This window comes from Papilio polytes, unplaced genomic scaffold (genome assembly GCF_000836215.1).
Source record: "Papilio polytes unplaced genomic scaffold, Ppol_1.0 DF823879.1, whole genome shotgun sequence".
In the NCBI taxonomy this organism is placed as follows: domain Eukaryota; kingdom Metazoa; phylum Arthropoda; class Insecta; order Lepidoptera; family Papilionidae; genus Papilio; species Papilio polytes.
Window position 1 is genome coordinate 1,634,756 of NW_013525325.1, and position 22,682 is coordinate 1,657,437.

At 33.4% G+C, this 22,682-nt stretch overlaps 2 protein-coding genes across 5 annotated transcripts in view; both read right to left on the reverse strand.

Moving 5' to 3' along the window:
* LOC106103033 (BAI1-associated protein 3) overlaps positions 1–22,682 on the reverse strand; it is a 40,468-nt gene that overhangs the window by 15,142 nt on the left and 2,644 nt on the right. For 2 of the 4 annotated variants that reach the window (XM_013282669.1, XM_013282671.1), the window contains exons 2-3: positions 20,258–21,252; positions 4,484–4,754 (exon numbers count right to left, since the gene is read on the reverse strand). In XM_013282669.1, coding sequence (XP_013138123.1) covers positions 4,484–4,754; positions 20,258–21,162 — 1,176 coding nt within the window. In that variant the 5' untranslated portion in view covers positions 21,163–21,252. Of the gene's footprint in view, positions 1–4,483; positions 4,755–8,829; positions 9,288–14,706; positions 14,940–20,257; positions 21,253–22,682 lie in introns of those variants that run through there. The other 2 variants (XM_013282672.1, XM_013282673.1) reach the window with 2 other exon arrangements.
* Positions 5,217–7,326, reverse strand: LOC106103034 (glutarate-semialdehyde dehydrogenase DavD). The gene has a single exon (XM_013282674.1). The coding sequence runs from the start codon at positions 7,113–7,115 to the stop codon at positions 5,598–5,600; it is 1,518 nt and encodes a 505-aa protein (XP_013138128.1). The 5' UTR covers positions 7,116–7,326; the 3' UTR covers positions 5,217–5,597.

Consider the following 22,682-nt stretch of genomic DNA (forward strand, 5'->3'; position numbering starts at 1 on the left):
AGAATATTTTGTTTTTGGTGTATTTTGTTTTGTTTTTAGTGCATTTTGTTTTGTTTTTAGTGTATTTTGTTTGGAAGTCGGTTTTGTTTTATGTAATAAGTTCAATGATATATTAACATACAGTCATAGATTGTATACGCATGCTGGTCTGTCTATCCAGGAGCTCTTTCTTGATGCCCCTGAACTTGGTTCTCAGTGTCCCCATTCCGTTCATGGTCAAACACTATTACACTACACTTCAATCCACAAATATTGACACATTCTGTATTATCTACATTAAAAATCCATCGAAACAGATCAATTTAACCTCTCCTATTCATATCTGTTTTTGGGATTCGCGTTAGATTTGACATTTTAGAAATTATGACACTTTTATGGCACTCATGTTAATATAACGGAGAGGGTCAGACGTGCACGTATGAGGTGCGCGCCATACTGCACTGTTCGGACCGGGATATTCGGCACTCAGCCGATTCTATTTTCGCGAAGCGCCGCCACCGCACCGGGGACGTATGAACCCAGACTCAATAATATAAAAAAGATACTAATTTATTATTTAACAACTTCTTTTGAATTTTGGGAATTTCGACAATATAATCCAATATACAAAGAGCATGTTCTCAGTAAACGAATAAAACAAATATCAACTAACAAGAAATCGGAGTGCTTTTGTTTTCAGTCAGAGTTTTATCGAATTCTGAACCAATTAACTATTAAAATTTAATAGTAAATTGAAAAATAAATCCCTCATTAGTTATTAAAATTTCAAGACGTGAATATCCTCTTAAGATAATAACTAACAGATAAAATCAATTGTTTTCCTATAAAATCTCTTTTATCATTTATTTACTTGTCTATGGTTGTTTAATGAGCATGATAATATATTTATAATAGCGGTTTACACGTCTTATGTTGCAATAGTACAAGATAATGTTAATCGCTATTTTTATACCATTGCTAATGGAAAATAAAGATTTATGACTGCATAAGAGCAGGAAAACCATAGTAACACTATATGAAAGCGTTTTTATTACCCTACTTTTTAGATCGAACCGATCAAAGGAAATCAAGGCGCCCTAATGCTAGTTTCACATGAGGGCAGAACAGTAGAAATTTCAGTACTACTATTGCTCACAAAACGCAACTACAACAGCATAAGTTAAAACATTTAATCACCATACCTTTTCTTTAACAAAATATAAAAATAAATATTAAGGCAGATGTATCTGATGTGGGAATACTGCAGTATTGCTCTGTTCTACTGTACTGTCTTACTATTCTACCCATGTGTGAAATTAACATTTGTAGAGCATTTGCGTACTTTGTTATAGAAACAAAAAGGAAGTTTATACAACTGTGCTTTCAAAGGATACGATTACGACATCGATTTTATTATGTATATATCTTGATTTGAGAAACGCTAAAATATGCAAATCGAAAGTCTAGTTTGCCAACCGTACTTAGGATGGGAAAAACACGGGGTAAATAATAGTATTATAAAGAGAAAAGATTTGTATTTTTGTACGTATTGATATAACTCAAAAACTACTGGGCATTTACATCCATTGGAGTAGGTGCAAGTCGTAATTAAGAGCAATTAATACCGTATCATGATAGGAAAATTTAATTGAAACGTATAAAACGTGGTCACTAACGGATATATCCCATAAAATGTATTGCGGGGAATGTAGGTGGCTCTCAAGGTCTTCCCGCAGGTACGCACATGCTGAACGATTTATTTATTTTATTAACCACTGCTGTAAGGCCAAGCTCACACGATACAGTTTCGTTTAACGTTAATTACCGCAAGTTTAAACCATCGAAGCGGATAACAGAGTTGCAGACTGGATGATACGCCTGTTTCCATGGTTTCGGGACAAATAATACAATTTTTCTTTCTACGAAAGCCATGCTGCTTGGTTTTACCCGCAACTGCATTCTGCTGCGTGTAAAACCGTATCGTGAGTGTTCGGCCTAATACAGCAATGTTGTAGACGATATGAATAGCGGATATACGCAACACCAACACCTCTGTTAATGCGTGCTTTGAAGATGGAAACAGTGTGCGCCGTGTGAATCACCATTAAACTGTTCCCGATTCTATTTTACGAGCCCTTTGAAAAAACTGCTAAGTGTTTAGGCTATAAATTTCATATTAACAGCTTTTTTAATTCCTTTTAAAAGTAAAATGGGGTGATGGCTTACACATAACTTTTTACTATGGATATTTTATCATATAAAATTAAATTTTACGTCTTAAATACTAATCTAGCTCTTAGATAGTTAAGTTAATAGGTTATTTGAAAAAGACTAACAGATTGCATAATATATTATGTCTTCGTGCGTCTGTGCGTTGATAATAACCAGACTATGTGCGCAATCTAGACTTTGCGCTAATTTATGCCTAGGACTGCCGTCCCACTTCAAAGTCTTATCAAATCAATTGAACAGATATAATAAATAACCGTTATTGAAATGTTTGAATATGTTTTACGATTATGTTAAATATTTGCTTTGTCTAAGAAAGTAATTCTATACCCTACTCTAGAAAAAACGAAACCAAGTGGTTTTTTTTTTAAAAAGAAGTGGGCATCGTCTCGCAATATTGAACACCAAGTTGATAATTGCCGCCCATGGATATCCCCAATACTCGAAGAACTGCAGATGCGATGCCGGCCTTTAAGGTAATACACTCGCTTCTCGAAGGACTCTCACCGTATTTCCTTTTTATGTTTATTTTAAAAAATATGTCATATGAACTGATTATAAAACCAAAGCAAAATAGCACATTCGTTTTATTTAAGACGAGCTGTCGCAAACTTCCCTAGCGCAAATTTTGACCATCCGTTACGCCATTTTGACAACGCTGAATTTAAAAAAAATATAGCCGTCTATGTCAGCGACCCTTCAGTGAAAGCCTGGTCGAAATCGGTTCAGCTGTTTCAGAGATTACCCGGAATAATCACGGCTTGCGGAAAAACAGACGGACAAAATTTTCTTTAAATGTTATTTTCGTTATCAGCAACGCAAATACATCATCCTACCGAAATCATAAATATTATATTTTAAGACTATTCATCACTTATTCATTCATGTGATGGGTGGAACCAAGTGAACGCATTTTGCAATGACGTTGTCCACTGAAAACCTTGGCTGAGACGTTGGGAAAACGTTTCGGGAAAGTAAAAGTGTCATTGGCGGGATGCCATCGACTTCGAGACGCGGCCATTGTGCACCTACGAACATGCCATATACAAAGTATATAAGTATCGTTTTACAATAAAACTACATAGCTAAAGATCTAAATAAATTGCACTAGATTTCAAAGGCACCGTGTGTTAAAATTTTTATGTTTCTAATTCTGTGAAAACTGCGTTGATAACGAACAAAAAATAGTATCAAAATAACTGAGAGTTGTTTAATTTTTGTCAAATTCGTTTTTCTATCATTTTAAATTAGGTCAAGTCTCTATAAAAATATAAGTTTACGATAGGCGGCGAAAAGATAACAGAGAAATATTTAAAACGAGCTGTTCCCCGCAAACTTCGATAGATTGGAATCTAAAAAATGGTCGTTTATAACATTCCCGCGTGCATCTACTTTTACCAGCTACTTTCAAGGTCCAAAGTCCCATCCAAATCGGTCCACCCGTTCCAGAGATAGCGATCCAGTCACCATTTTGGCAGCGCGGTATTTAAAAAAGTAGCTTATGATATGCCCATCGATGTCAGCTACCCTTCAGTAAAAGTTCGGTCGAAATCGGCCCAGTCGTTTCGAAAATAGATACAGGAACATCTTTTAAGAAGACCATATCACTGGTAGCTCTTCATCCCTAGATTTAGATCAACTAGTGTCGCTTATAAGTTTAACAAACTATAGACTATGGGAATGCTATGACAAATGATACTCGACAAATGTCACAACGTTTACACGTATACAGATTTGTCAGCGTATGTAGAATCTCAGAAACGCGACCCACTTTCCTTAAATAAGTCCAACTCAATGTCTAGTTCAAGCCGCGCTCGGAACAATAAAACGATTCTGACCGACATATCCGTTCATAAAACCTATAAATAAATTAGCGCCGTACGGCAAACCCTTCCAACACTGGTTTCCATATACCATACCATATTGGATACATGTTTGGCACTAAATACAAATACATGAATGTCATCTCCCTCATTCCCTTAGAAAAACTAGAGCTAACAATATAATTTTGTACAGATATATCATAAACGCAACATAGTTTTTCATTTTACTTTCTATTCTAAGATTCGAATCCTGAAACGATATTTAATAAATGTAACAGCGTCTTAAACGATAAAGCCACGCTTAAACTGAAGTACCATTAAAATAAATTAAAATACCATTAAAATAGTGACGTGCAAAGGATTGTAAGCGAAGCTTACGAAGCGATGTGTTCAAGGATAGTATCAGTATTCGGCCGTTATTATTGGAAATATAAAAAAAAACTGAAACTCACATTCCAACCAACCGCTTCTACGTAAAAATCTATCTTCTCTGGATCTTCAGGCTCTGAGTCTGTGTCCAAAAGTGTCTCATTTCCACTATCGGAGTCTCTTCCTGGACTCCTCTCCCCTTGCAGATCCGTGACGTCACTCTGCTGCTCATCTTGTTCCTCGACTTCTTTCAGAGGAGCCAAAGGTGTGGATTCCTCTAACGCAGCTCTTTGTGACACTTGCTTCAGTATTGAACCAAACTTCTCGAAGAAACTGTCGTCCACATCTTGTATTCTGTAAAAAAATATAAGATTATTACTACCGGCTTTTAATTCGTTTATAGGAGATTGGTTGTGTTTGTGAACATGAAAAAGTATTCCCCTTTTCTGTCCATCTCCTCCCCTGTTAATCCTTCCTCTTGAGGGCACACCACTTTTTTCTTCTTCATGCTGTATTAAGTAGTGGTTGAGTTTATAATTAAAACTCATTTATTGTAATAATCTTTTTGGCTCCATGTCTAAGTATATGACAAAATATTTCATTACTATCATCGCCAGAAAAAAGTATTTATATCAATGTGATAGCATTATCACATGTAGCTACCAATATAAACATTGATCATAAAAATTATAAATGTAAGATTTTAATTTAATAATGCACACAATATAATGGTAGAGGATAAAAATAATAACACCATACAACACAATAAAAGTTTATTAATGACAAATAATTTCTAAAAACTAAATTTAAAACAACAAAGAATTTTAACATATATAAAATTTAATAACTGTTCTTTAGCTCCAAAATTATAAGATTTAAATAATTTAACTTTAAATTGAATAAGAAAATTCATGAATAAATGCATATTGTTTTCCTTAGAGTATTTTGTTCTTATAATCCTATATCATCACATTATAATGGAAGACTGGAATGGTTTAGCTTATATTTAATACATTTCAACAATAGAAGAAAAATTACAAGCCAAAACTTAAACATCTAAATCTAACTATATATTTTGTCATAAACAATCCTATTTTAACTAAAGAATTACATTATTACAGTATCAAGATGTATGCATTCCATAGAGTTACATAATATGGCAATTATTAAAGCTAATATCAATTAACAATAGATGGATTACATATTTAATCCTGAAAATAAAGTATATTTAAGATCTGTGTATTCTTCAATGCCATGTTTACTTCCTTCTCTTCCTATACCCGACTCTTTTACTCCTCCAAATGGTGGTTCAGCTGCTGAGAGGATGCCATCATTTATACCAACCATCCCAAACTCCAACTGCCGAGACATCCTAAATGCTTGACCAAGCTCCCGTGTAAACACATACGCTGCAAGTCCACTATTTGTACTATTTGCCATTTCAACAACTTCCTCTTCAGTTTTAAATTTAAGGCAAACAGCGACTGGACCAAATATCTCTTCTCCATAAATTGACATGTTAGGTTTAACATCAACCAGCAATGTTGATTCATAGAATTTATTCCCAAGTTTGGAGAATTTTCCACCAATCAATGGTTTTGCACCTTGCTTAACAGCATCATCCACCAATCCGGACACTTTCTGGGCTTGCATATCATTAATTAATGGCCCGCAAGTTACATCTGCCTTTGTACCAGGGCCTAAGATGCATTTCTTGCCGATATGTTCCTTAAAACCAGCAACAAACTTATCATACACATCTTCATGAATTAAAAATCTATTTGCACCAACACATGCTTGACCATTGTTCCTGAATTTAGCGGACATTGCTTGATTTAATGCATTTTCTATATCAGCACTTGAAAATACAATAAAGGGAGCATTTCCACCCAATTCCAAAGCTACCCTTTTCACTCCCTTAGCCGCCATTCCATACAGAATTTTTCCCACATGAGTAGAGCCGGTAAAAGATATGCATCTAATATTGGGATGTTCACACATTACCTTGCCCACATCAGGAGCATTTTTTCTGCTTGTTGTTACCACATTAATAACACCTTTTGGTACTCCAGCTTGTTCTGCTAACTCAGCAGCAGCTAAAGCAGCTAATGGTGTATCTTCCGATGGTTTAATAACACAGGTGCACCCCGCAGCCATTAAAGCGCCAACCTTACGTGTGATCATTGCAAAAGGAAAGTTCCAAGGTGTGATAACAGATACAACTCCAACAGGATGTCTAGTTACCATAATTTGTTTATTTGGCCATGGGCTAGTTAACACTTCACCATTTATATGCCTTGCGGTGTCAGCAAACCATTCTAGAAACGAATTACCATAAGCTACTTCGCCTTTAGCTTCCGAAAGTGGTTTACCAGATTCGGCTGTTATAATTTCGGCTAAATAATCAGTATTTTTTTGACAAATACCATACCACTTTCTGAGAATATAGGAGCGCTCCTTCTGGGTAGTATTTTTCCAGCTTTCAAAAGCATTTGAGGCAGTCTCGATCGCTTTCTTGGCATCGAAAACATCCATATCCGGTACATCTGTTATTACACTATCATCCGCAGGATTGAGCACCGGAAATACACAATTGCTGTCGGCGCTCACCCATTGCCCATTTATATAAGCCTGATTTCTGAGCAATTGCATATTTCTTGATACAATTGTATAGAATTTACAAATGCGAGTTGTGTCAATTCGTGAAAGAATCATTTTATTGTACTTGCCCGCCGCCGGCTTTTCGCCGTATCTCAGCTTACGTAACACGGTCTTAATCAATAAGATGCGCAATAAATAAAACACTTTAGTGGCTTATTATCACAAAGTTATTTAAATGTTTTGATAAATGTTTACTTTAAAAAAAACTTTTATAATACACAGGCAGATCTGAGTCTGACGTTTGGGTATCGTATTGGATGAAACAAAAACCGAGAGCGAAAGAGATAACGAATTAACCAAGAAAGACAGATATGTGTTGCCATTATCATGTTTTCCTCATTTATATTTTATTTGTTTATTATGTTGTGGATTTCATTACTTATGTATTTCTATAAACATACTCTAAACACCGCCACCACAGTTTTCTTTTTATTACTGAACTGAACTAGGGAAATTTATAATGTTAGCAACATTACAGCTTACAGCTGTACCACGAACGGACTCTAGATGGCGCAATATGCACATGCTGCGATAAAATATGTTAGTAAAACTATGGCATAATTAAATAACTTTTTAACTACACTAAAAAGTTAATAAGAAGATTCAGATTATTGTGTTGTTGAATTAAACTTTTAAATGCACAAAAGAAGGCGTGAAGGTTTAAAATTTAAGGCGTAAAGGTAAAGTTTAAAATTAAAAATCCCTGCTGTAAATTGGTATTAGTAAATAAAAAATTAATAGATTTTTTTTTTAATATACTACGATAAAGTTAAAGGATTTTATGAATTACTTCCAATCGCTTATGTTTACATGACAGCATAATGCACATTTAAAATTTAAATAAGTAGCTTATTTTGGTCGACGCGACGTGCCCGCTGATTATTTGACCAAATGGCAACTTTTCCCACTGAATGTTTTTTGATTAGTGTGCTCGATGTGACCGATTGGGGAAAAAATCCCAGGAGGTAGAACAACAGGCGTTCGTCACAACTAGAAACACCTCTTATTGTTTTCTAAATGAAGTCTTAGTCTTGTGAGAAACGAATGGTACCTATATGTTTCGTTACGAGGTGTAACGTTCGCATTGACCGGCTCGCTGCTTTTCTCGTAACTACGAATTAACTGAATGAATGCTCGTCATATCACATGTTACATTACATCGCGTAACGTCCGTTTTGTCATCTGAAGAAGGTTAATTAAGGTTAATCTTAGCATTATGGGCTAACGCTTAGAAAAATGGTGATATTTTCCAGGCGATAGAAGAAGAATAAAGAAGAGAGAAGAATAAACCTATGCATGTTCGGGTCCGCGAAGAATTAAAAAAAAGTAAGTAGCCTTTATGTTCTATCAGACTATCCTCTACATCTATGCTAAATTTCAGCTACGATCTCTAACAAACATCCATCCATCCATCTAGACTTTCGCATTTTTAATATTAGTAAGGATTAAGATGGTAAGATAAGGTTAATTACTAAATATTTTGGGGATATACCTATCCACGATTTATTTGTATTACTTAAAAAACTAGTTTGTAATAACACATTGACCTCAATTCACTTGATTCAATGTAAATTATATTACCAAAAATGTAAACTTGCTGTGCGATCTTCGTTTAAAATAAAACTATGTTTTAGATATTCGTTGCAAAGATGATACGAATTTTGGTTTTGCTTTAAGTGCAATAATGCCAAAACAAATATAAATATACACATGCGTTAAATTATTATTTCGTTATTTCTGAGAATAATAATACGTGTTTATGTGTTACCTGCTTTCATGCACTTGTTCTTCAACAGATTTCTGTTGCTGTAACTTTTCGTAAAAACCTCTCCACATTGATTCTTCATCCATTCTTAATATTTCACTTTAAACTATAATAAGACTCTTTGTAAATACACTGTTCCCTTAGTTGACTGCAAATGAATCACCAAAACGAGTCATATGTTCTGAGAGTTAATGACGTAAACACAGGTTATAAGATCTTATAAGATTGTGTGGGTAAACAACTGTAAATGCACCGCTCGTTGGTGTTTCAAATCTTTGAGGTTAGGAAATAGGATTAATGTAGAAAATACACCACTTAATACACTGTCTTATTAAACAATTTATCAACGTCCTGTGGTTAATTTTTCGCGTCGTTTCACTTCGATTTGGACGTGTTTTTAAAAAGAAATGACGTAATTCAAGGCAGCGTTCATTGCGCGCAGAGCCAAACATCGACTAACCAGACGGCATTAACACTCGCTCTTTTGTATAATATTACACGATCACTAAATCAGTTTGCATGAAATGATGAATCAAACATTGTTCAGAGTTCCTTTCAAATATTATTTACACTTCCGCCATTCAATGTATAACCTTATTTATTATGTTGTTTATATCTGCTTGAAATTAGCCGGTTTATTTATGCGTCCACATTTAAACAAGGGAAACTGCAATTAGTATACAATTGCTATCGACTGATTAACCTAATGGCCTTAGTAATCATATTTTTGCGATAATTAATGATAATATATTTTTATTTCGTTAAATCCTAATAAGATACACTTAATGCCAATTATTCGAATGAATGAGTATTAAAGTTCAATAACATTTGAAATGTGCTTTAAAATAAAATGTAACACGATAAAACATGATAAATGTCAATTGAAGAAATAAAAATACTAGCTTTCGCCCGCGTAAAATAAAAAAAAAACAAAGTAAATATGTGCCTATGTGTTCTTCCAGACTATACTCTTACATTTATGCCAAATTTCATCAAGATCCGTTCAAACACTAACAAACATTCATCCATCCATCTAAACTTCACACATAATCTTAGTATTATAATTTGATTTAATAACATCGTCTCATAAGATTCTGTACGGATCCCTATAGCAACCAGACATATCTGATTTCGAAGGTCATTGATCCAACGGTCTTTAAAAATTGTATTGGTGAATTTCCACTACATTGATTAAAGAAAACTTCTTCCTTCAGCCGTATAACTGAATAATACGTCTAGAGAAATTAAAAACAATTCAAGCCTAATAGTAGTTGATGTAGATTATGATTATCACCAAAAGTCCGTAGGTATTTATAACTTCTATTCAATTACATTAAATGGTCAAATAGCCCTCTTAGCTGCAGTCGTTGCGTATTACATTCGGACGTAAATTGAAAAGAGCGTGGGATTACGATTCAACTTATCCGAAAGAAACCATAGTCTCGGTTCATCGAACTTAAGATCTAACGAACGTATTATGCTATTTCCGTTTAACACAACCTTGATTCTAATATTTTCATCTAGACCAGACCAGAAGTCGGTGTCAGTCAATGTAGATTCATTACTTAAACGTTACTATACTTACAATGGTTAATTGTTATGGTAAAAATGTGGAAATCCTTACGTAGAAATATCACTGCATACCTCGGCTGACACCGACATCAAAGTAATAATAATTGTACAATATAGACATAACAGCTACAATAAGGGACGTTTACTATTTTCAAGGAATTATTTCGTTACTTTTTAGTGCACTGTTTTTTTTTTGAGAATGTTTTGTTTTTAGTGTATTTCGTTTGGAAGTCGGTTTTGTTTTTTTATTAAAAAGTTTTTAATGTTAAATTTTCTCGCTCTTGTAATTATTGCTTTTAGTAAATATTTATATTTGCTTAGCAGTAAATATGGTTGATTTCCTAACACGCTAAAAGGCGAAGACACTTAATTTATTTGGATGAAATTGGAATAGCGCAGAATTCAACAAAACTCAACAAAATTCGAACAAAACGTTAAATTCTGAGATCGACTCACAGAGTTGTCAATTTATCCGTGTCAATTGTGCCTTATAAAGGATAGTCACGATCTCCATTGTTATAAACTCAATTAGGGAAATTACGTTTTAAAATACAAATTCAATAAAAAACAAAAAGTTCGCTCTTTATGGCTAATGGGGTTTACTCTTAATAATGCTTTTATTAAGTCTCTAAATTTTAAAAGATTTCTAACCAATACTCTTGTAAATGTTACTCTCAATGTTTCTTGTGGATTTTCAAATTATCCGAAAAATCTTTTGGAAGATCAGTGAAAGCTTGTAAACAAAATGGATTAAATTAGAAATTTACTAATCTATTCGATTATTGACAGATAACCTTATTTTGCTCAATGGCATAAACTATTTTCTTAATTTGAAATGTATCTAGGTTGAGGAAATAATAATTTTCAAGCGTGGCTTATTTTGCTTTTTTTTAATTAGTTGAGCACAGCCTTTGTTGCGAAACGGGTCATAATTTATTTATAGACGTGAGACTCTTTTGTTAGTTACATTTAGTCACTATGACGACGTTATCATTAGCGGTTGTTAAACATTGTTCTTCCACATGATAATGCTGTGGAGTGAAACGTACAGGTAAAATGTAAAATTTGGTTATAAATACCCAAGGTCAACTCAAGGTTATAAAGCTCTTGTCACGCCATTGTATTTTTTTTTTAATAACCCGAATATACAGGCTGTGTTATTCTATAATGCCAGTGTTACAATTTTTTGTTAGGTTGCAAAAAATGTTATTCTTCTCACACCTGGTTGAAAATAGTTATTATTAAATAATGTAGTTTCGTGACTAGTTGCAGAAAACGACATGTAAGAAATTCCAATAGATTGCAAAGTCTAGCTACAAACACCAAATCTTACAGCCAAATTATAACAAAGAGCTAAAAAGAGAGAGAAACTTAACCTCTTCTGATCCTATAATAATTTCGTAAATGTGCTTAATTTTTTAAATGTAATTATTTACATACATTCATTTACTTGACATTTTTACATTGCATAATTCTCCAATATACCATAACTTATACACTTAAAATAGAAATACTAGTCGTCATAAAACTAAAGGCATTTCCTGAGTTACTTACGCACAATGATTTGATATAATAATTTGCAAATGCAATTACGTAACTATTGCTCAATATTCTTCTAGTTAAATAGACCCTGGCCTAAGAACAGCAAGAAGCTATTTATGTTAACTGTTAAACGATTCAAATCCGTCGCTTTACGGATGTTAAAAAAAATCGACAAATTAAAAATTATACTAAAAGAGTTTCTCCACATTTTTGTCGTAAAGAGTGACTCACGAAGTCAGATGCGTAACTTGGCGGTTATTGAGACTGTTTACTTAACCAAATAAGTCAATAGGGTTTCCCCGTCATGGATTCTTTTAGAAGAAACCTTTATTTTAACTAATGTAGTTAGCAAACTTTTTGAAGTATTATCTGAGTGAGCAGCAGTGCACATTTCAGTGTAAATTCCAAAGCAAACTAACTGTTTTATGAGCGTGATGTTGTTGTGTTAATGTATATATAAATAAGACAGTCTGTCTGTACATATATGTACATATACAGCTCTGTAAATGAAGATGAATAAGGTTGGTGTTCGTTGATTGGTTGGTAACTTGGTGCACAATACTACATGTGATTACCTTGTTAACTATGACGATTCGATGTTTGGTCTTTACGAATCTTACCGTGAGTTTTCATGGTCGAAAGACTTTAAAAAAGATATCGTCAACTATATTTCATCATTTCATCACAATAACGAGGAAAGAATAACCAATATCAAGTAATGAATTAAAATTTTAAAACCTTTTGATCAAAAATATTTCCTTCATTGATATATCTTATATCTAGTTATTAGGTAGTCAATTTACTATATTAAACAAGTAGGTATTGCTTGCTAATTCGTCTGCGTGATATTAAAATAGTAACAATAATGTAGCCTAGCCTATATTACTCACTGATAACGTAGCTTTTTAATGGTGAAAGAATTTTGAAATCGATTCAGCAGTTTTTGAGTTATTTCAATACATACAAAAATACAAATCTTTCCTCTCTATAACATTAGTGTAGATATAAAATTTCTATATTCTGCGAACGTTTTTTCTTTACCGTCGATCTCTGCACTCTTAGCTGACACATATGGTTCAGGTGACGCATCTTTGCAATGTAAATATTGAAGCTGTTGCTTATAACAATCATAATGTGCCGCTAAGTTTCACATATCGTGCTTAAATCATTTTACAATTGGCACGTTACGAATACATAAGGACATGCATTGACTAGTCTTGATTTTTTTGTACCAAAATTCATTTATGCATTTCAAATGAAAAGAGGCTTCGAAAGATCGAAGTCTCTTTTTTCTTTTCTTAATTGCCTTTTCAATTTTAAGTTGGCAGCTTAATGTTAACTTAATTAAGTGCGTAAGTATTGTTACTAATCTCAAATATCAGAGCATAAGCATTATTATCTCATTCTCCCTGGCACAATCATATATTTGATGGATTTTTCTTTCATGGAAACCCACGGTTACAATTGTTACGAGTTTATAAATATAAATGAGTGCCTTAACTCTAAAGTGAGATCATGTCTGGATCGATACATACAGCCCACTTCAGATACAATTTATTATAAAAAATTCTTAAGATATTAATAACGTAGGTTGTTGTACTGTACTGCCTCGGATTTTCAAAGATCGGAACACGATCATGCAAATGTCTGGCAAGACATCTTCAAAATTGCTGCATTTAATACTATTTCTGTAATTAAATACCGGTCCTAATATTCCTAGATTTTAATACACTAAAAAATACCTAAAGAAGCAGATATATCTTACGCATTAGTTTTATCGTTAGAATACGTAGCAACCACAACAATGCAGGTCAACGCTCTTCATTGACATCGCGTGAAATATTATTGCCAAGCAATTATTAACAATATTCTAGATTGATCGAATGAAATTTTTGCCTGAAAATCACAGGACAGATTAGTTTTTAGTTCATTTATGCTGATCTGCATAGCGTCATATTTTTAATACTAACATCTAAAGTTAATGTCATAAAGAGGGAAACAATTGTATTTTTGTATGTATTCAAATAACTCATAAACTGCTGGGTTGATTTCAAAAATTCTTTTACCATTAGAAACGTGGTTGGTCGCAAGCAACAGCCTGTAATAAAAAACTCAAAAACTACTAGAGCGATTTAGATAATTGTTTAAAATAACGCTTTTTACTTACTTATCATAAGCCGCTTTATTAATATAATTAATTTAATTTAGTTCAAAGGAAGTCTTTCTCCAAAGCTAGTATATATAAACCACAATTTTAACGATTATTATTTGACAAGTAAAACTATTTTGCCTATCAAAATATATTTTATTTTTGGTTATAACAAAGAGACATGTTCCCATGTTTTCCTCATTAATGTCAAGTTGGTAAATGTCTGTTCATCTCACTAATCCTTATTACGTAATAATGTTCCTAGAGATACTGAGATTTGCTTGTTTTGTCATAATTATCAGTAATTTTATCTCATCAACTCACATCCTTTGTAAAATGACAGATTTGTTTTTCATTTAAACAAATTTTATATTCGTATATTACTACTAATATTTTCAATCGATATTAATTAGTGTAATAAACTTTATTGTCAGTAAATACGAGTACGTAATTAAGTATTTTAGAACGATGTACGAATTATTATTATATTATTTCCTTAACTTACATATTTACAAGTAAATTAGTTCAAAGCAGAAAACGTCTTAATTAGCAAAATATCACAATTCTAGCATATTAAAACGCTATTTTTAATGGTAAATTACATAAATATTTCTTACTTTCTCCTGCTAACAATTTCTTTGTCTTGCAACTTCTTATACACAAACATCCACGGATCTTGTTGCACTGATTTATCCATTGTCATAATGTAACAAAACTATTTAATAGCCACAAATTAACAGTCTTATTAATAATAAATAACAAATGGTTTTATGTAACACAAATATATTTATAAAAGATATTCCGAACTTTATACACTGGTGCAAAATTTTCAGGCATTGCCTTGCGCGCGGCTTCTCAGACTGTCTCACTACTGCATGCGCTCTGTAACTTTGTTTGGCTCACATTTATTACCTACTCCAGTTTTTTAGAGTTCCAAGGCGACATGTACAAAAACCTTTTTCGCACCCACTACAATTTTTTGTCACTCATTATATGTTAATGTCAAAAATTATTAATATTGTAGAACTTACTTAATTTTAAATATCCCATGAACGGTTTTTATCACTTTTATTGTCTTTCAAACAAAAGACACTAAAACAAAATATTCTCAAAAAAAACAATACACTAAAAAGTAACGAAATAAAACTTTGAAAATAGTGAACCTATTGTAGCTTATATGTCTATATTGTACAATTATTATTACTTTTATGTCGGTTCAGCCGAGGTATGCAGTGTATCTACGTAAGACTTTCTACATTTTTACCATAACAATTGACAATTGAAAGTAACGTTTAAGTAATGAAGATACATTGACTGACATATTAATCCTAATGTATTACGGAACCATTTGTGTGTCTAACTTGGTAATTCCGATAGTGATTCTTATATTTCAACATGAATCTAGCGGGCGGTACCAGTTCACACGACCCCGTCGCCCTGCACAAACACAATGCTCGTTATTCAACCGTGTTTTCCTCATACCACATGGCTTTTCCTAAGCTTTTAACGCTGACGACAAATAACTGGAAAATACTACAAGATTCAGATGAAGACGGCCTTGCGTGTCTGATGATACAATGATATTAAAGATTTATTTTTAGATTTTCAATTGATTGTTTTATAGAAGGGTTAAAACGAGCTATTTCCCACGATGGGAAAGTACCTTGGGATAACCATCACAATCGTTGTGCTAACCTTTAAGTTTTAAGATTTAGGGGCTTAATTATTTTTGGAAAACGTGGAATAAGTCACGAATCCCTCTTTTTTATAGCATTATTTCTTCTCCCTAATTACACTTCTATTCCATATGAAGGTTGATATTTAAAACTTATGTTTTTAGTTACGTAGGAACGAACCGGCGAGAACGGAAGCAGTTAATTCAGGCTAAAAGATATTACATTTTGCTGCTACCGAGTGTTTTAGCGGATTAAGTGAATGTACCGAGAGATTAACTTGTTAAAATCGTCAGTCAAGATTTGCCTTTTGACTCTTTTCTTAAGACGAAAGAATGGGAAGGAAAAGTGGATTTGACGGTGGAGGAGACGCGTAGGAAGGGTACATGTCCTCTTTATGTACGTCTCCTCCGTCAATTAAGGGAAGGCAACTGCAATTAGGGATGTTTAGGGGCAGCTGTCGTTTTCCATTTCGGTGGATTCAGGTGGCCGCTTGCTCGTGTGTCACCTTATATGATAAAAAAAGGCCTGATTTATTTGCATTATCATTTGAATGCTATTCTTTTCTAAAAACAAAGTTTAGTAGTTATTACGAATTTGTTATTTGTATTCTTTAGTGGCAAAAATCTATAAGTCCGATGACTTCGAATATTTATTCAATGCGACGCACGAGTTATTGTTATGTTAAACAGTTATTGTAATCATTACTTTGGCAGACGACGAAGGCCGAGTTCAAATCTTTGTAGTTTATATCTAAATATGTCAAGAACTATTAAAAATACTAACTTATCATATTAAGTTCCTAAAAATAAACTATAAGTAAACTTAACACATTGTCATTCCAAAATGTTGAATTTCTTTTTAAACGAGATAATGACCACATGAAAAAAGGATAAAACGATGCATCTTTTTACCGTTAAGTCCATGTAAAGAAAGTAGTTATCAAGAAAATACACAAAGTAAAGCTAGTTAAGGAAAGACATGTCTACTTACTTCTTACTAATATTATAAATGCGAAAGTTTAGAATTCTTAGCCTAAACTGCTAAACGGATCTCGATAAAATTTGGCATAGATGTAGAGTATAGTCTGGAAGAACACATAGGCTACTCACTATTGCTTTTTTGATTCCACGCGGGCGGAATCGCGGGCGAAAGCTAGTAACCTAATAAAACTTAACAGTTGTCATTGTTGAAGTTTTTCCGAACTTCCAGATTTCTAATTGTCCATCTAGTATTTCTAATTGGCGTTGAACTATTCTATTATCACAAAAAAGCTTTGCAATAAAATTGTAAAAGTGTAAAAAGTTTCAATTAAAAAACACTTACATAATTTTTAGATACCGTTATAAAAGGATGGCATCTTGAACGCCAACTTCCACTCTAGTACGGTAAATCATTGGTAAACATAATAAATCATTTTATATCAGCTACATGGATGTTACTCACGCAAGGATTACAGTTATTATGTCCATTCCAGTGATCTCATTTTAAAATATGGTAAATAATAATTAAAGCTATTAATAAATATACGCGTTGACGCACCTTCCAGGGATTAACTTAAGGTTCTTTTTATAAAACTACTAACCTAGCTTTAAAATTATTAATACTGCCAAAGGAATCGAATACATTTCTGCCAGCTACTTTACTAATTAAGTTACTAAAATAAAAAAGACATACAGACGAATGGAGTACCTCCTTCTTTTGGGAAGTCGGTCAATAAAGTCCACAAACCAAACTAGCAAATTATATTTAGAAAATGTTGGAAACTATAGTTCAAAAGAGGTAAAGAGGAAACTAGACAATCTATCTATAGAGACAATTTCTAGGCACTCTACTTTTTAATTTAAGCAGGATAAGATCCCATACTAAGATTCACTATTTACTGTGCGAATGTCGTTATAAACAAAATTAAAGTTAATTACGAATAATTGTCAATTAACAATGCGTCCGTCGGTACATACCCCATAAACAGTCGAAGTATTTCCCCACAAGATTTCTTGCATTCTATTATTGCATCAGTGCATTTATTACTACGATACATAGAACTTGTTACGCTTATTTTAATTATTATTATTTACTTGTTTACTTTATTAACTTACGACCGCGTCATAAAAATGACGTAGCAATTTAATTCAGTAATTTGTTGTAGAGTGATAGATTGTATGAAAGAGGATATGCTTAAGAAAGGAGTGGATTCAGATATGACGGATGATAGAGATGTATGGAAGAGCAGCACATACTGTGCCGACCCTCCATAAGGGATAAGTTGATTATGATTTGTTGTACAGTTGATTCAATTATGTCTAGAGGAAAAAGTATGTTATAGAAGTAGTGTATTTTCCTGTTATTGTATTCTTATCTGAAAATGGAGAGTTTATCGATAGAATAGAAATAAGGAATTAGAGTAAACAACAAGACGCTTTTTACGTCTCAATCAATGCCAATATTCGAATAGGGACTAAGCAAGAAAAATCTAACAATTAAAACAATGTGTAGGGCTCCTATTTAAGGGCAGAGAATATTATAGATGTCGATAAATTATTAAAGAGCGGCAGATTAAATGTCCAGAAATGGACAGATCATCTCTAACTAAGGATAGTGCAGAACAACTTTTTGTAGAGGAGCTGACATCCCAGTACAAGTACCGGAAAAACAATTCTTAAGGTTTTTGCAGTGATTTTATATTTTAATCGGCACAATTGCTATTATAAAGCTATTATTGTAGCGTAGTTCGCGTAGTGTACAGTTCTGTATAACAATGGCAGTCAGGTGCGGCGTTTTGCGTAAATACACGGTTATGTATTGCGTGCACGATCTCAAGGTCGATAGTCAAGTGCTCATAGCAACTACAACTAGATACAATGAATGTCTAACAGGAAATCATAGACTACTTATAAGAAAACTGAACTGAGGGAGTCAATAACGGTGGGTTCACATTGTTGGTGTGTCTTTTTTTAAAAAACAAAGTTTAATATGAAACTGTATACACAGAATAGTTAGTCATGTCTATCTTTCATGAGTGTGCTCCTTTGCGCAATGAACATGTCTTATCAATAACTGCTCTTGTAAACAACCTTCATGTATCTTTGAAACTACATCCAACAGTCGTTTCAACTGTCAAAATATGTGTATAAAAACATAATGTGATCCCTCTCATTGTCCTTGGAAAAAATACAGCAATATCTTAATATTATAGTAAATGCAAAAATTTTAATGGATATATATTTATTGAAAGGCAAAATCGTTTAAATACAGACCACTGTCTGGAGGATCACAAAGGTTGCTTAACCTTGAAGCCTGTCTTCTGTGTGATCGTGGTACTGCTGAAGGGCGAGCTGGCCCCACAATCCGATGTTAAAGTGAGTTCTACCAGTGTTAATCTAGCATTTAACACAAGTGTGACGGCAGAGTAACTTAATGTTCATATTTAGTGTGCTTTTCTCTTTAATCCCATGGCGTGCTGTATATTTCTATTGTTTTTCGTCCTTCAATATCTCATTGATATGCATTCGCTTTAGGATTGTGATTACTGTCTGTGTGAAAGGAATTATTAATTTGTAGGCAAGGCCAGCTGACCTACTGCCCTGATGCCCTCTAAATTATCTGGGACCTAATTGACAATTTGTACAAGATTATCGTGAGTATCAACTATTGTATCACCCCCATAAAAACATACTTTCTTTGTGTTTTTGGATAAGAATGAAATAAACAGACAACAAGAAAATAATATAAAAATCATCAAATAAACAATATAGAATAATAAGAATTAGGAATATGAGAAAACTGTATCGCAAAGAAGATCTATTATATTTTTAGATACTCGTAAAAGAATAAACGTAAAGCGAAGGGTTTTAATGATCTTATTCTTCATAATAAATAGCAAATCACAGTTTCTAATTAATTGCTAGTCTCGATAGCAAGGCGCGATTTTATCACCAAGAAATGGTAATCACACTACGAATGTACTTGAAAAGCTTCCGCTGAGAGTTCTAGAAACCGATATTAGTTTTATCAGATTCTATTAATGTTGTAATTATTGTGTAATGTGTTAACTTTATCATAGTTTCACATACAACTAATATTTTAATGAAAAGTCAAAACAAACTGGGTTGCTCTACTTAGAATGTTTCATGTTCTGAGATATTTTAAGGTTATATCTAGCTAATGATTAGTTTCATGTCGTGTTCCCTAATTTAAGTATGGTCAGCAAAACATTACCACAGTAAGCACTTCTTTCTTGGTCACACTATCAAGTTCCAAAGTTACTTGCGGCTGAGATTCATTTAATACTGGCGACTAATATACAATACAAAATTATACAACGTATACTATTATTCTGTGAATACGTTATGGAATAATGCTCTAAAAAGAAGATCGTTTATTGTGTAAAATTGAAATGTTGATTTAACGTAGAACATTTTCTTGATAGCATGATTAATAGTGGAAATAAACCTAAGTCTGTAACGTCAACATGTCCAAAAAATGAATCACTCACTTGGTCGTATTTTGCTGCGGTTTTTTCCCACGCCATCGAAGTATGCAATCAAATGTTCCTCTTCGAAATTGTGGTTTGAGCATCTTCCATCTCTTCTTTCCGTCTAAACTTTTCGCATCACTGACCTGTTCACTTGAATTTAAACAGGAGTCACTAAGCATATCTGGTTCGGAACTACCTTTTTTTAGTTTATCATCAACACTAAATGAATATTTACTACACTTTTCAAAACTGATCATCGACACTGTATCACAGGGGGGGCAAGTCCGCCTATTAGACAAAGGAGTCGAAGTGACAAAATTTGATTTATGTCTCAACACCACATCGCTGTCTTTAAAGTCCGACAAATCGAAATCGTCCTCGCATATGCTGTGCAGTTTTGGCCTCGTGTCGGAGACCGTCTTCGAGTTTATTATACTATTCTCTTGAAAATTCTTGCTCTTCATCGTGTGTCCGAAGTCAACGAACGCAGTGATATCTTCGCAACTCTTCGCGTTGTATTTATTTATACTAAACCTAGTCTGTCGTTTGATATCTAGATTAGGTTCATTATGAACCTCCATAGTACCCACGGTTACTAAATTATCTTCACTTTTAGATGGTTTCAATTTGGCGAAAATCTTCTTGTGTCGTGCTGGGCGCGTCGGAGGCGTCAGGGTCTGTTCTGCAGTCGCGTGCGATTGCTCTGCGGACCTATTTGTTTTGGAATACTTTGCGATAATTCTGTTTATTTGAGCGCTGTTTTTGCGCCTGTTAGCGCGTCTGTGGAAGTTGAGTGGGTCTTGATAAGCGTCGGGGCGGGCGCGGCCGGCGACCCGGGCCGACCTCTCGCGCCATTCCGTCACTTTGTCTTCGATCAGCCGCTGCAGCTCGAGCGCCCGCATCATTGGCCCTATTTCTGGCATTGTCTTTGTTTTACTATCAACTAATATATTTAATAATCACTAATCGTTCGACATTGCGCCGCTTGCTGTTTTATTCCGAAACGTTTTTACCTGTAACAAGATGTTTCAAGTTTACATATGTCCCTGAAACGATTACCAAGAAACTTTAATATAATTTGTTTTTTAATCTAAAAGGACAAATTTGTTTGTGTTTATATCTACTTTACTTCGGATAAGTTTTTTTATTATTACAGTGGCCAGTATTTAAATTAATACGACTGACGTCAGAAGTCAATGAGTAGTGTTATGAACGTTTTAATAAACAAATGTTTAAGTCATGGATAGGGCATACAGATATCGTTTATTACATTTAACTATTATTTACACCGAAATAAGGTTAAATACGTGGAACAAATAATTTAAATTTTTCCAATAGGAAAGGATTCATGTTGTGTAGAAATATTACAAGTAAGCAATCGAGTACTGATAATATTAAATTATGTCAAGTGCAGAAATCGATGCAAGGTTATTGATACCGTTTTCACTGCAGAAACATACATTTGAATTTATTGCTGTCTCTAGTTTCTGAAACAGAACGAAAGAGATGTCAACATGTTTGTTACAAGAGATTCGAGATACTTATGAAAGTTAGATAAAACCATTTCGCTAATGAGCGAATTACATTCCACTTTAACATTGATAGAACACGTGTAAGTCGAACCCAACATAAAGCAATAAACAGAGATTCGCTTAATTAGGAGATTATTCTAAGAAGCTCAAGACTGTCTAGCACGTGCGCTGCCAAAATTGAAGTAATTTATGAGTCAGACTAGCTACAATAACGGAATTAGTTTCCTTATATACATATAACTATAGATCTCTTTCAAATAACGTAGTTTTTATAAGACATAAAAGAGACGTAATCGGCTTAAGAAAAGTAGCCGATTTAAATATAGCCTGTCAATAAATTGCATTTTAAATAATCTAATTGCATATTTGCCATATTTTTGTTGCAGGCATCAAATTGTTACTAAAAGTTCTGTTACATTTTTTTAAACTATGGCAATATATTTCTTCACTTCTTAATTTAATACTTATTATGGTACTAGAATATTAAGTAAATTTGTTTGTGTTAAAAAATTTAAATTACTGGAAGGCTCCTATTGTTACCAGCTAGTATGTAATTAGTGAAAATGTGTACTACTAGCTTTCGCTCGCGACACCGTCAGCGTGGAATTAAAAAAAAACTAAGTAGCCTATGTGTTCTTCCAGACTATGTTCTATATCCATGCAAAATTTCATCCAGATCCATTCAGCCGTTTAGGCTACAAACTCTAATATACATCTATCCATCCATCTATCTAAACTTTCCCTTTTATAATGTTAGTATGATTATATTTTGAAAAATTATTATTTTAATTTAGTAAATAAGATTGTTGTGCTATAAAAACTTTACGTATTGCACTATGTAAATGTGAACCTTCTCGTTCCGCCGCTTGCTTACGGAGGATGCGATTGTCCGATTTCTAACATCGGCGGTT